Source organism: Scomber scombrus, chromosome 7 (genome assembly GCF_963691925.1).
Source record: "Scomber scombrus chromosome 7, fScoSco1.1, whole genome shotgun sequence".
NCBI lineage: Eukaryota > Metazoa > Chordata > Actinopteri > Scombriformes > Scombridae > Scomber > Scomber scombrus.
In genome coordinates this window covers 706,754-719,989 of record NC_084976.1, presented here as the reverse complement: position 1 = coordinate 719,989, position 13,236 = coordinate 706,754, and the positions used below count along the sequence as shown (strand labels likewise).

The following is a 13,236-nucleotide window of genomic DNA, read 5'->3' as shown; positions in this document are numbered from 1 at the left end:
GCTGTAAAAGAATGTGAAGTAAGAGAAAGAAGAAATGACTGGTTATCTTAATCCTCAACAAGAGTCTCATTTAAGGATTTAAATGAGCTGACACAGATCCTGATGTACTTGAATTTCACCTGGCCTGGTCAGATTGCTTTACTTTATTCCTTCTTTTTAATTATTTTGGTGATTGTCAAAACCTGATATATCTTCTTCCTCTGAGTCATAGAGCTCCATTGTTGTCCAAAAACTATTAAAAACACATTGAGTCACACTGCTGCACTGGCGACATGTTCCCCCATTACCATGATCACACACACTGTAGTTTATATTGACTCAATCCCACACACACACACACACATCGTCCTGCCGCCAGAAATACTCACCAGAACACCAAATGTGGATTTATCTGTCACTGAGAACAGTCATCAGTGTTTGCAGAAGTACAGAGGCCAGCTGTTTGGGGAAATTGCAAAGCCTTTATATGAAATGAGTGGATATATCTATGAGGTGTTTAAAAACGATCTGTGACGCTAACAGAGCAGACATCATAGAGCAAAATGGGACCAAAAGGTTAAAGCCATCTTTCTTATTAATATTTTATTTTTTCTATCATTTCACCAAGTTAGTTACAATAACATGGGCATCATTTGTAAGTTCCATTCACATTTTTTTATTTTTTACATTTGGTGTGTAACAGATTTGCAGTCAGAATGTTTAAATAAAATTAAGGGTGATGATATCTTCATAAAACAAGGGAATATTCAGCTTTCTCTCAGGTAAACATAACCAAATGTCTGTCAACTGTCTGTTCTCTGCTTCCCACTAGTGGATGAAAAGAAAATCATAGAAGTCATTATTCAAAGAGAATAACTAATTGAAAGTGTCTGCGTGTAAACAAAAAACAAAATCAGACACGTTATGTGTCAATCATTTATATATTTTTACATAGTTCATTAAATATGTCAATAAAAAGATCCCACCCTTTAAACACTCATGAACCTGAGCCCTTCAGCTGTCAGACGTCAATCCACAAAAGATTAAGAGTAATTGATAGAGATCAAAGCAAATAAAAATCCCACAGTCTGTCCTGGTGTGATTCCACTGGGTGAACAGGTCTGAGAGGAACAACCCTGAGTAGGAGCAGAGGGGGAAATGTCAGGGTGCCATAAAAGCTGTTGAGTCAGCGGTGCAGCAGGAGAGCCTTCACACACTCAGCTGATCTGATGCAGCACTGAGAGGTCTGGATGGTTTGTTGGACTGAGGACCGCTGCTGTTGACAGTGGCACGGTGAGTAATGTGAAGATGTATCAAAGCTCCATCAGCCCTAACCTGTGACAACATTTGCATGATTTAAATAAATCCAGGGAAGAGGTACTGCAGGAGGAGGACGATTCCCACCACCATGAGTCCACAGAAGAACAGCACCAGCCACACAGGGAAGGATCCTGATGGAAAGAATACAAAACAAGGGGAAGATGAGGTGAGAGATCATAGGTTAAATATGCAGTCTTAATGTGTTCATTTGATAATGCAGGACTTACTTCGGTTGGGGACGGCGTGCATTTGACAGCGGCTGTCCACAGCTACACTCAACATGGCTGTTTCATTGTTCCCTTTGATATTTCTGCCTTTCAGCGAGTCAGGAAGGAAGGCCAGGTCTGTCACTACAATGCCATGGGACTCCTGGACATAATACAATTTCTGCACACACACACACAGTGACACCAAGTTATTATCATACGACATGGCATTTGATTTATTTGATTAACGTGTGTCCACACTGAGTTTACCTGTAAGGAGAAAGCAATGTAGATGGCTACTGATCCTGTCACAGTTCCAAGGCCCAAAAATGTTCCCGAGTCACTGTCAGAGAGAAGCTTCATGTTAACATCTGTGCTGCAAGAAAAAATATAGTTTATCCTAAAACCTTCTAACTAAAAGACTAACAGTGTCTTTGTGATCCACCTGCTCCTACTTTACACCTCAGCAGGAACCTTCACTTGCCTGATCAGGAAAATACTTGAGATGAGAAATCTACTTGTCCTCAAAACACTTGTACAGTTGTTTGAGTGAGACTCTAGAAGGAAGTCTGATGTTTTTCTTTATTTTTCTTATCATCTTTATATCTCATAAAAAGACAAAAAAAGAAAAATGTGTTAGTTCATCTCTCAATACTTTGACTTCCGTGATCTGCCTGTGACTCTCAGCTCCAAACCCGACTGAAGATACATTTTTAAAAAGCTCCCAAATATTGTTTCTGTTTGGTAGTTTGAACAAAGGAACAAAGAGCTTTTCTTTTGCAGCTTCCCAGCAACAGTTTGCCTGGTCTGAATGTGCTCAGCACAAAGGTCACATGAGATGTAGTAAGCAGCCTAACTCACTCTAGACCAACAGCTGTTCTCTACATCCATACTAATACCTTTTCATTTTAAAACCACCTAACCTTTGCTACGTTTACACCTAGCATCCACAATACTCCATCACTATGCTACGTTTACACTTAGCATCCACACCACTCCATCACTATAATACATTTACACCTAGCATCCACACTACTCCAGCACTATGCTATATTTACACCTAGGATCCACACTACTCCATCACTATGCTATGTTTACACCTAGCATCCACACTACTCCATCACTATGCTACATTTACACCTAGCATCCACACTACTCCATCACTATGCTACATTTACACCTAGCATCCACACTACTCCATCACTATGCTACATTTACACCTAGCATCCACACTACTCCATCACTATGCTACATTTACACCTAGCATCCACACTACTCCGGCACTTTCAAATCCCTCAAACAGAGACTTTTGATAATTCAGCTGACTGTTTTAGTTTGAAAACTGAAGGGTGGTGACTGACAGAGAATATTTCTGAAACAGTACTACAATGTTGTTAATAGAGATGGTAAATAATCAAATAAAAACAAATTAGTATGGATGTAGTCTAAGGTGAGTCTCCTTGCATTCATGGTTTAAAGCCACATTCAGACCAAATCAGACTGTGGTGAAAATGCTACTCCTCCCATTCATTTGAATGAGGTAGTGCGTTTAGGTCACAGTGGTGCTGCACTGGTCTACGGCTGTGATTCAGCTGTGGTGACCAATCAAAGCCGGCAATCACACTGATCAGTGCACTAAAGCTCTGTCATGAGGGAGGATCAAGACACTACTATGAGGAGGGGAGGACATTTCTCTTGGCTTTTGGCTTCCCGACTCTTATTTAAAAATGAGAGAGAGAGAGGGAGCTGAGAGAGAGAGAGAGAGAGAGAGAGAGAGAGAGAGAGAGAGAGAGAGAGAGAGAGAGAGAGAGAGAGAGAGAGAGAGAGAGAGAGAGAGAGAGCTGAGAGAGAGAAGCAGTGGTCAAGCGAGCTAAAGAGTGAGTGAATGAAGAGAGAGAGAGCGGTAGTAGAGAGAAAGCCGGTGAATCAGATAAATAAAAGTGATACGTTCTAGAGCACAAACACCACACTTCCGTTGACCCCTGCAGTGGTCTGCCATGTTATCATATGAATCCGAAGTGTACCTGACAGCCATACTGGAAATGACCTCGGCTCCACAGGGAGCTGTCAGCATGGGTAGGAAGCTCTTGCCATCCCACTTGGTCAGGTAACAAGGAGGAGGTTTTCTGTCTCGTTTATGGGGGATCTGGACTGTGTAAAGCCTCAGGGCATCTTTTTGGTCTTCTATCTTTCCAAACCTGAAATACATTAAAATAAAGATCATTCAGAACTGAACAGCTAGGATGCTATTTCACAGAAGACTGTTTTCCTCTTACCTGCAAGCCATATACCGGTATGTCTTGTCAGCTATTTGAGGCATGGTTTCATTCCATTTGAGACTCATAGCCAGCTGGTTGCCACTCCATACACTGCAGGCAAAGTCCCGGCCAACAGTCACCAGGTGCTGCATGCGAACACAACACATCATACTGACTATTACTAAACAATCAACTGACATCATTTACAGCATACACTCAATATTGAGAGTCAGAGGAGTCAATGTGTCACCTTGTTCCCTGGACTCATATCCAGGTCTTCAACCTCCCCTTCATGTACTTTGAAATCAAACTTCTTCTTCAGGGATGGAAACTGCAGTAGAGTGGAGAACATATAGTCAAGGTGAAGACATCAGTGCATGATACATCCAGAGAGCAGTATATCATCTATACCAGCCTATTAAGATAAACAGCTACACGATCTGCTTAACATCTCAATGATCAAATATGTCATCCAAGACAAAATACAGGATCAGGGTTTCTCCTGCATGGAAGAAATGTTGGTGCCCCCCCCAAAAGTTTTCAGCCAGTGCCAAAATAAGATAAGAATTTTCAAATTAAGATGAGAACATTTTTATTTTAGGTTAAAATCTGAAAAAACACTAGATTACAACCACAGTGTACTTTGTGTATCATGTCTAATGTTAAGAATTAGTTAGGTGTTACTCAGGATGTGTAGGTGTAGAGTTGTAGAGCTGGCCTCAGTATAAAAGTTATTGTAGCAGCACCATACAAGGTCAGAGAGAGGTCGAATATTTCAATTTACCACAAATAATGCTCATTTTAATATGAACAAAAAGAATAGTACTAAAAATAAGTAACAAATGTCAGTCCAAGCTGATGTCAAAAGTTGGCTGACTGAACTAATACCAGGGGTCCGTTCCATAAAGCAAGCTCAGAAAAGCAGCGCTTATTGTCGAACACCTGACTTGAATGAGCCTTACAAATGAGATCAGGCTAAAGCGGTTCCATAAAGGCCGATCCTCATTCTCGCTATCAAACTAATTCAAGACAGGCTCAAGTATTCAGACTAATTGCATGTGCACACCATTCATGAGCCGCCCATGATGTCGAACACAGATCAAACGGATTCACAATGACAAAAGAGCCACAGAGCAGCAGCAGTCTCCAGCACACACTTTTGCTGGAGACATATGAAGAATTTAAACATATGATCACAAAAAAACAATACATAAAATCCAAGAGAAAGGCTAGCAGGAAATTGCTGATCGACTGAATGGGTCTGATCTGTCTCTGAAGGTGCGCTCTTGTTGCAGTGCCCTGTCTAAACACGTCTTAGTTGACTAATGGATTTAAATATTACATCTCTTATTTTTGCATACATACACACATGTTAAGTTGACTTTGTACTCGACTATATATATGTATAAATGTAATATATATATATATATATCTCTTTTATGTTGAGTGTATATAGATCAAGATAAATCATCTCTTTTTTTTCAGGCTAAGCAGCAACTCAGGCTAAGCCTGACAATTAGCCTGGGCCGGACCAGGTTAGTTTGCAGCATAAGTTGCCATGGTAACTGAGCTTGAAGTATGCTGAGCTTGCTTAATAGAACCGAATCTGCTGGAAAACGAGCTAGACTAACGAAAGAAGCCTGACTTATTTGGTAATCCTGCTTTATGGAACAGGGCCCAGGACACATGCTTTCACATCAAAACAGGTAAACATGTGACTCATGTAGTTGTTGTATGAGTGTAGTGTGGGACCGCTTCTCTGCAGGTGTGTTTATTTGATTGTAACTGAATTTGCACCCAAAATTCTGTCAAAACTTTCATTTACAATTTCCAGCACCGCTCCATGATCATGGATCAGGAAAGAGTCCGGAAAAAAGGCACAAAGAGACGTGAGGGAGAGTGCACAGTTAAAACAATCCAAATAACAATCCATCAAATGCTGACAAAATACAAAAGAAGAGACATCTGAAGCTGAAAAGCATTGTCCTGGCCTCATTAATGAATCAAACTAAAGCAGTAAATCACTCACACACAGCTGCTGAGGACATACTGTTCAATGAAAACAACTAGTTAGAATTTACCTCCCAGACTCTGATGTATCCATCTGAGCCTCCTGTCAGCAGGAGGCTCAGGTCAGGACTGAACCGGACAACTTTCTGGAGTGGGTCCTGAGGGTTCAGGTCTGACTGCAGTTCGGCCAAACCACTGACAGAGATGTGAGCCGTCTCATCCTTCATATCTGACATATCTCCAGAAGCTGCAGCTCCATCCTGTCCACCTCTGTCTCCTTTCCCAGCTCGTCTCCTGGCATTCCCCTGCTGCACGCTGTTCCCTGTGCACACATGACACTCATTTAATGAAGAACAAAGAGGGAAACTCACAGGGAATCCTTTCTTTAAAAAGTTATTACAGCTCACACACAAATGTACTTTCACTCAACAAATAAATCAGACGCCTATTAATTATGTGCAAAACATGTAGCATATTGTTTGATGTACAGCAGGTATATTTCATACTGTAGCAGTAGTGTTTACCATCTTTAGCAGCTTTGCCGCCCTCTTTCTGTGTGCAGTGTTTAAACTTCATCAGGCAGCAGGTCCCATCCTGGCCTGCAGCCATCACACCGTTACCTATAGCCAGGTTCATGTTGGCACGTGTGTCAGTGTCATGAGAGTGAAGGAGGCTGGCACTGTACTGGTGTTCTCCAACTAGCTGAAGGTCAAGAAAGTGCTGAAACACACAGTCATGAGTCTATTACACTCTCAGAATGACTGTAATCCACACCTTCATAAACATGTTCTAAACATCGCACAAAAAGTAAGGAAATTTGTGTTTGGTAGATTATTTCTTTGTTGTAACAATGCTTCTTTGCAATAAATCTAATACCGTTGGAAAGCCTGTTTATTTCCCTTTTAAATGGCGCACATTTGTAAGGAACATGCATTTGTGGTATGATCAGCAGAGCTGAGTATGTGGGTTGCGCCCATGAAAAATTTGGCAAATCTTCTCTGCCGATGCCAAACAGCTCATTTTGCTGTTGCTATTGACTATTGTTTTGAGCTTCTGGTACCCCCAGGCGCTGCCAATCAGGTACCAATCTGGCACCAATCAGGCACCTGTGAGCAGGTCAGTTGGTGTCTGCTCCAAGAATCAGCATGCCATGTTTGACTGATCTGGATAGGGCCCGTGCGATAGGGCAACTTCAAGCTGGTGTTCCACAAAACCAAGTTGCAGCATTATTTGGAGTGAGCCCTAGTACCATCTCCAAACTGAAGGCCATGTTCCATATAATCAGGGATTGGTTCCTGATTGGCAGCGCCTGGGGGTACCAGAAGCTCAAAACAATAGTCAATAGCAACAGCAAAATAAGCTGTTTGGCATCAGCAGAGAAGATTTGCCAAATTTTTCATGGGAGCAACCCACATACTCAGCTCTGCTGCTCATCCCACAAATGCATGTTCCTTACAAATATGGCTCCATTTAAAAGGGAAATAAACAGGCTTCCCGAAGCTATAAGATTTATTGCAATGAAGCATTGTTACAACAAAGAAATAATCTACCAAACACAAATTTCCTTACTTTTTGTGCGATGTTTAGTTTAAATACTCCATCTATAATATATATGTAATACTATTCTATTCTATTCTATTCTACAGTATTCAGTACTTACCACAGCATTCTTTATGCCCGTCTTGGACGCCCCTCCTCCTCCTGCTGTGATCACCAGTCCTGTGTTAGGATCAACTTTAATGGAGTATAAGGGAAAGGGGGCTCTGTACAGATCTGGCACCCTCTGCTTCCCCATTGTTCTACAAGTCACTCACACTCTTCATAAGTCAAGCTGCATTCAAACACCTGTGGGAAAAAAAACCCAGACAGAGCGTTAGTCCTTCACCTGCTTGGGGCTCAAACATGTTGCTTGAGGGTATGTGAGTCAAGCCACACCATGAGATCATCACACGAGGTGGACTGAAACTGGCTGCTGTAAGTGTTGCCCACCAGATCCTGTGACATCATTCCAGCCACTTTCAAGTACTCCACACACCAACATCAGTGAGGACACATTATAATAATACCTGCACAATTATGAATCTGAGTTTGTGTCCTATGAACTATAAAATACAAGCACTACACTTCTGTTTTACAACTTAAAGGAGAACTCAGATGATTTTCTATATTTTCTTCTTCACTTCACTAATTTCTTCTGTTTGATAAAGCAATGATTAATCAGTGGAAATAATTAGCACATTAATCAGCAGTGAAAGTAACCATGAGCTGCAGATCCTGTGTAGTGTAAAATAATAATAATAGTAATAATAACATGTGAGTTGTATCAGAGGAGTGGTTGCTGTGCAGTGTGAAGTCATTATGATATCAGGCTGATGGAGAGTCTGACTGAAACACCTTCACTGGAGCCTGGCAGACACTGGATGGTTGAGTCTGATAACTTCAGAGTTTGCAGCACAGATTAGTTACTGGATGACTTGAAATCGCTGATTTCAATTACTATTTATCAATCAGAAGTTAATTAGATGACATTTGACATACAAATATATCAGCCGTAGCCCAGTATTTCAGAAATCTCTGTGAGAAATGTGTAGCTGCTTTTTAGTATCAGACAAGATCAGGTATTATAACTCAGACACATGTGTGTGTCCCAGTACTACAAGCATAGCCTACATTCACTACATTGGCTTCCCATAAATTCAAGAATAGAATTTAAAATCCTTCTCCTCACTTTTAAAGCTCTTAATGGTCAGGCTCCATCATACCTTAAAGAGCTTATAGTACCTTATGTACCTACTAGAACACTGCGCTCCCAGAACGCAGGCCTACTTGTGGTACCTAGTATCTCTAAAAGTAGAATGGGAGGCAGAGCCTTCAGTTATCAGGCTCCTCTCCTGTGGAACCATCTCCCAGATTCGGTCCGGAGGGCAGACACCCTCTCTACGTTTAAGAGTAGGCTTAAAACTTTCCTTTTTGATAAAGCTTATAGTTAGCCAGCTCCTAGTTTATGCTGCTATAGGCTTAGACTGCCGGGGGACTCCTACCTCCATGATGCACTGAGCTCCTCTCTCTCTCTCTCTCTCTCTATCCATCCATCTATATCCAATAACATTCATGTACTATTAATACATTCAATAACCTAAACTTCTTCCCCGGAGTTGTCTGTGCTTTCTCGTCTCACAGGCAATCTGGGCCTGTAGACGTCCGGATGACAGATTCCAGTCCCGGACCTTCTAGCTTCAATGTTGATTTTCTATGTGCTTCTCTCTCTCCTATTCTTCCTCTCTCTCCTCTCTACCCCAACCGGTCGAGGCAGATGGCCGCCCACTTTGAGCCTGGTTCTGCCTGAGGTTTCTTCCTGTTAAAAGGGAGTTTTTTTCTTGCCATTGTCGGTAAGTGCTGCTCATGTGGGAATGTTGGGTCTCTTTAAAATTAAAACCTGAAGAGTTCGGTTTAGAACCTGCTCTATGTGTAAAGTGCCTTGAGATAACTTTGTTGTGATTTGGCACTATACAAATAAAGATTGATTGATTGAGATTGATTGATTGATACAGTGACAAACACTACATTACAAATATCAATGTACACACCAGTTTGTTAGCGCAGGTAATTAAAAGAAATGTAGTCCAATACAACAGCCCAGCCATAAATCCACTCACTCAGTATCAGTGAGGGTAGAGTACATATTAAAAACCTCTCAGTGGAACATAGTTGAAAAGATAAGATTAAATTTACTGTCCCAAAGGAAATGTGTCTTGGGCTAAAAGTGCAGAATACAGCTGCACATAAACAACGTACATGACAGACACAGTGTCAGGACCAGTTCATGTGCCACAAACATTTGACAGAAGTATGATTTATTGTGGTGCAGTTGTGATATACTGTATAAATCTGTTAGGTTTGACCCTCACCTGCAAAACATCTTTGTGCCATCTCAAAACATTTCTAGACTTCACCTCTCTCTAACCCTGTCACATGCAGAGAAACTTGTGCATGTGTTTATCTCAGGACTGGACTACTGCACTGAGCTCTTCACAGGGATTCATGACAGCAGCATCAAAAAGCTCCACTACATTCAGAAAACAGCACTGCCAGAATCCTGATGAGAGTTTGAAAAACACAAACACATCTGTTTTCACTGTACTAGCTCCATGTCTACTTCAGGATTGACTGCAAAGTCTTGCTACTCACATACAGATCCATCAATAGACATGTACCTTCCTATCTACAGGAGGTGATCATACCACAAACATCCACCCACACCCTCAAACCCGCCAGCAGCTTGCTTCTCTGGGACCCCACTACTAAGCTCTTGTTATGGGGAATCCAGGCCTCTGTAACCATCTGAGGACAGCACAGACCCTAGACTCTGTTATTAACTTTCCATTTAGGAAGGGTTTTTTATGTTAAATATGATTTACTTTATGTTGTGTGTTGTTTTTTTAATGCTGTAGCATGTAGCACTTAGAGATTCACTGTGACTGAAAGTGCAGTTCAAATGAATGATTTATCATATTAGCTGGATGTATATTTCAAGCAGTATCCTGAACATATTCTACATGCTTCAGAGTGCAGTAAATGAAGTGTATTACCAACCTTTGAGAGACAACAACATATTTACCACTGAGTAGCACGTATGAAAGTGTGATTAGGTTATACGTGCTGCTGTAGTGCCGTTAATGGCTTTAATGAATGTACAAACCCGTATGAGGCTGATAGCTGCTCAGTTAGTAGCAGCAGTGTTTCTCCTTCAGTTACCAGGGCTAACAGCTGGCTCACATGAGCCCTGTCACCACCACAGGTACATAAATGAATGGTGACAGTTTTATATAAACAGTTTTTCTGTTTTCAGCAGTAACGTGACAAAACAGCAGTGTTATGGGACATAGCAACCGCTAAATTTAGCTAATCTGTCAACTGCTAAAAGCTACAGTTAGCACGGCAGAATGCTAGCATATCAGCTCTTGCCGGTTATTTAATGAGTGTCCTACCTCTGTAAATGCTCCGGTTTGTTCTCCGTTGTTATTTTACCAGACAGCTAAGTACTAAATCAGATGATTTCATTATGAGCTGTCAATGACAAAGGCTTATGAGAAAGAGGAAGAGCTAGCAGCTAGAGGCTACACTCGACAGCCACTTCCCTACCTACACGTCAGCAACGTAGGACAACGTACGCTACGCTCTGACGTAACCAAAACTTTTTCACTGTTTGTTGTTTGTTGTGGTTTGTGGTGTTTTTGTATTATCATTACCTTCATCATTATCATTATCTATATGATTATCCAATATGATTATTAAAGTATTGTGCCGTGGGAAGATTTGGCAAAATGGTGTGTAGTGGAATATTAGCGATAATAATGAATAACATAGATACAAAAACACTGCTTATTCCTGACACATATCTGACAGATCAACACAAGAACCCTTAAGTGGTGGCTGATCTGAAACCATTTGAATCTTATGTAGTGAAACCTGAACTTGACAGCTGTGGTGACACAATGCTATAAAACACTTACATTATAATCATGTTTCTATGTTTAACCTGTTTGACACCAGTTATTTCCAATAACACCACACTGCCAGTAGGCCTGTATTGATTGTTCCACTGAAACCCAGCTCTGAACCATTCAATCAATGCACAGACAGTTGGCCATCAACCAGAAACATTTTATCAGCATAATCTACCAGCTGTTAGTGTCCCAAACTGACTATCAAGGTCACAGTGCAAAAACACAGAAGCATCCACTCGCCTAATTATGTGCATGTGGCTTAAGAGACTAGACCATGTGATAGGAACATGTTGTCTGGGGAATCATGTTGAATTAACCTTTGTCTCAGACATGCTGTAGTCCACAGAGAATTGCCAGGCTTGTGGATGGATCATCAGTAATTAATTTAACTCTTTTTTTTCCCAAACTATGTTACTGTGGGATATGGATAACCACAGAGAACAGCCATCACCATAATTATTAAACTGCATGCTTTGTGTAACAGGCTTGTGTTTTAGGAGAAAATAGTAGCTGATAGAATATAATCAAAACAGGAAATGAATCAGATCATGAATGAAATCTATATGAGCATTATAAGATGTCCAAAAACAGCTTATATTGTTGTACTGCCAAAAAGATACATAAGCATTCCTTCTTCCCTACATCATGGTGTCCAGAGTGACAACAACAACTGAGGAAATATCTTCTGGGAGATGCTGGTCCAGCACTTGCCCTGACTATGTCGGTGCCCTAGGCAAGATTTTAGACTGAGACGCTTTGAGAATCAGTCTGCACAGGCACAAAGACACACAGTGCACATTCACACATACTAAATGTGCTGCCAAATATATTAAATAATGCTATGGTAAAATTAGCAACTGGTTACGCACAGGAGATAAAAGCTGAAACTGTAATTTCTCCTGCCTGGCTGAGTACAGAGTAAGGAACACAGAGGGGTATTCCAGTCCACCAGCGTTTTGCTCCAACCAGTCTGTTCCCATTGGTTACCCATGCAAGACACTGCTAAAAGTCTCTATATGAATGTGTTAAACCTGTAGGAGATCTGTGGCTCAGGAGGTGGAGCAGTCTAGAGGTTGGTGGTTTGATCCCTGGCTCCTCCTGTCCACATGTTTAAGTTTCCCTGAACTTCTCCCAGCACACACACACATACACACACACACACACACACACACACACACACATACACACACGCTGGGACTAAACAAAATATATAAGGCACTACTGTTGCATTCTAACATTTATAAATCTCTATATTTATTTATCTATCTATCTTTATTTATTTTATAAACATATATATGTTTATTTTCATGTATGCTGCTGGGATGGGAATGCTAAACAGAGTTTGGTTGTATCTTATGTTCAATGACAATGAAGGATCTATCTATTTATCTTTCTATCTAAGTCACCGATGATGACCAAATAACTCCTGATTGTTAGACCACAGCCGTTCACACTAGCTCTGTTGCCACTGGTGTGTGAGTGTATGTGAGTGAGAGGCAAAGTGTACATTTTTTTATTTTTTTATTAAAGTAGAAAATAAGTGCTGTCCATTTCTGGATAATCAATGTTAAAAGGATCTAGCTTATTTATAAAGATGGTTGTGTGTTTAGAGAATGTGAATGGGTTGTTCAGTTTTAGACATTCCTGTAGGTGAGCTCACTTTTCCTGGGACACCTGTTGAAACCATAAACCAGCAGACATGTGTACATACAATAGTATTGCATTTTCCTCCCAAAACAACTTCCATCAAAGACTCCTTGAGCCAAGTAGCCTCTACTGAACATCAGTGAGGAAGAGTGTCAGGAAATGAAGGGGAAAAAACTTTGGTTGTAACTGATGGTAACTGATGGTGTTGCTGAAATCAACAACAAACAAACAAAATTAAGCTAAGTGAACTTTACCTGAGGGCTGTTGCACAAAACCTAGATAGCAGATTAAGCCAGGATTTTCCGGTTA

The 13,236-nt window shown here is 40.9% G+C and overlaps 1 protein-coding gene across 1 annotated transcript; it reads right to left on the bottom strand.

Annotated features, from left to right (window-relative positions):
* Window positions 1–771: 771 nt before the first annotated feature.
* Window positions 772–10,908, bottom strand: preb (prolactin regulatory element binding). The gene is made up of 10 exons (XM_062422242.1): window positions 10,762–10,908; window positions 7,434–7,618; window positions 6,298–6,493; window positions 5,845–6,095; window positions 4,014–4,094; window positions 3,782–3,909; window positions 3,530–3,703; window positions 1,776–1,848; window positions 1,527–1,686; window positions 772–1,430 (listed from the first exon to the last, which is right to left on the bottom strand). The coding sequence occupies exons 2-10, from the start codon at window positions 7,566–7,568 to the stop codon at window positions 1,336–1,338; spliced, it is 1,293 nt and encodes a 430-aa protein (XP_062278226.1). The 5' UTR covers window positions 7,569–7,618; window positions 10,762–10,908; the 3' UTR covers window positions 772–1,335.
* Between the last annotated feature and the right edge of the window lie 2,328 nt (window positions 10,909–13,236).

Bases quoted from the DNA above. Each gene is read 5' to 3' on its own strand.
- preb (XM_062422242.1), bottom strand. From the start codon at position 7,568: ATGGGGAAGCAGAGGGTGCCAGATCTGTACAGAGCCCCCTTTCCCTTA. The intron at 3,704-3,781 runs GTAAGAGGAAAA...AATGTATTTCAG, and splicing joins TACCGGTATATGGCTTGCAG to GTTTGGAAAGATAGAAGACC. The intron at 1,687-1,775 runs GTAAACTCAGTG...GTGTGTGTGCAG, and splicing joins ACATTGCTTTCTCCTTACAG to AAATTGTATTATGTCCAGGA.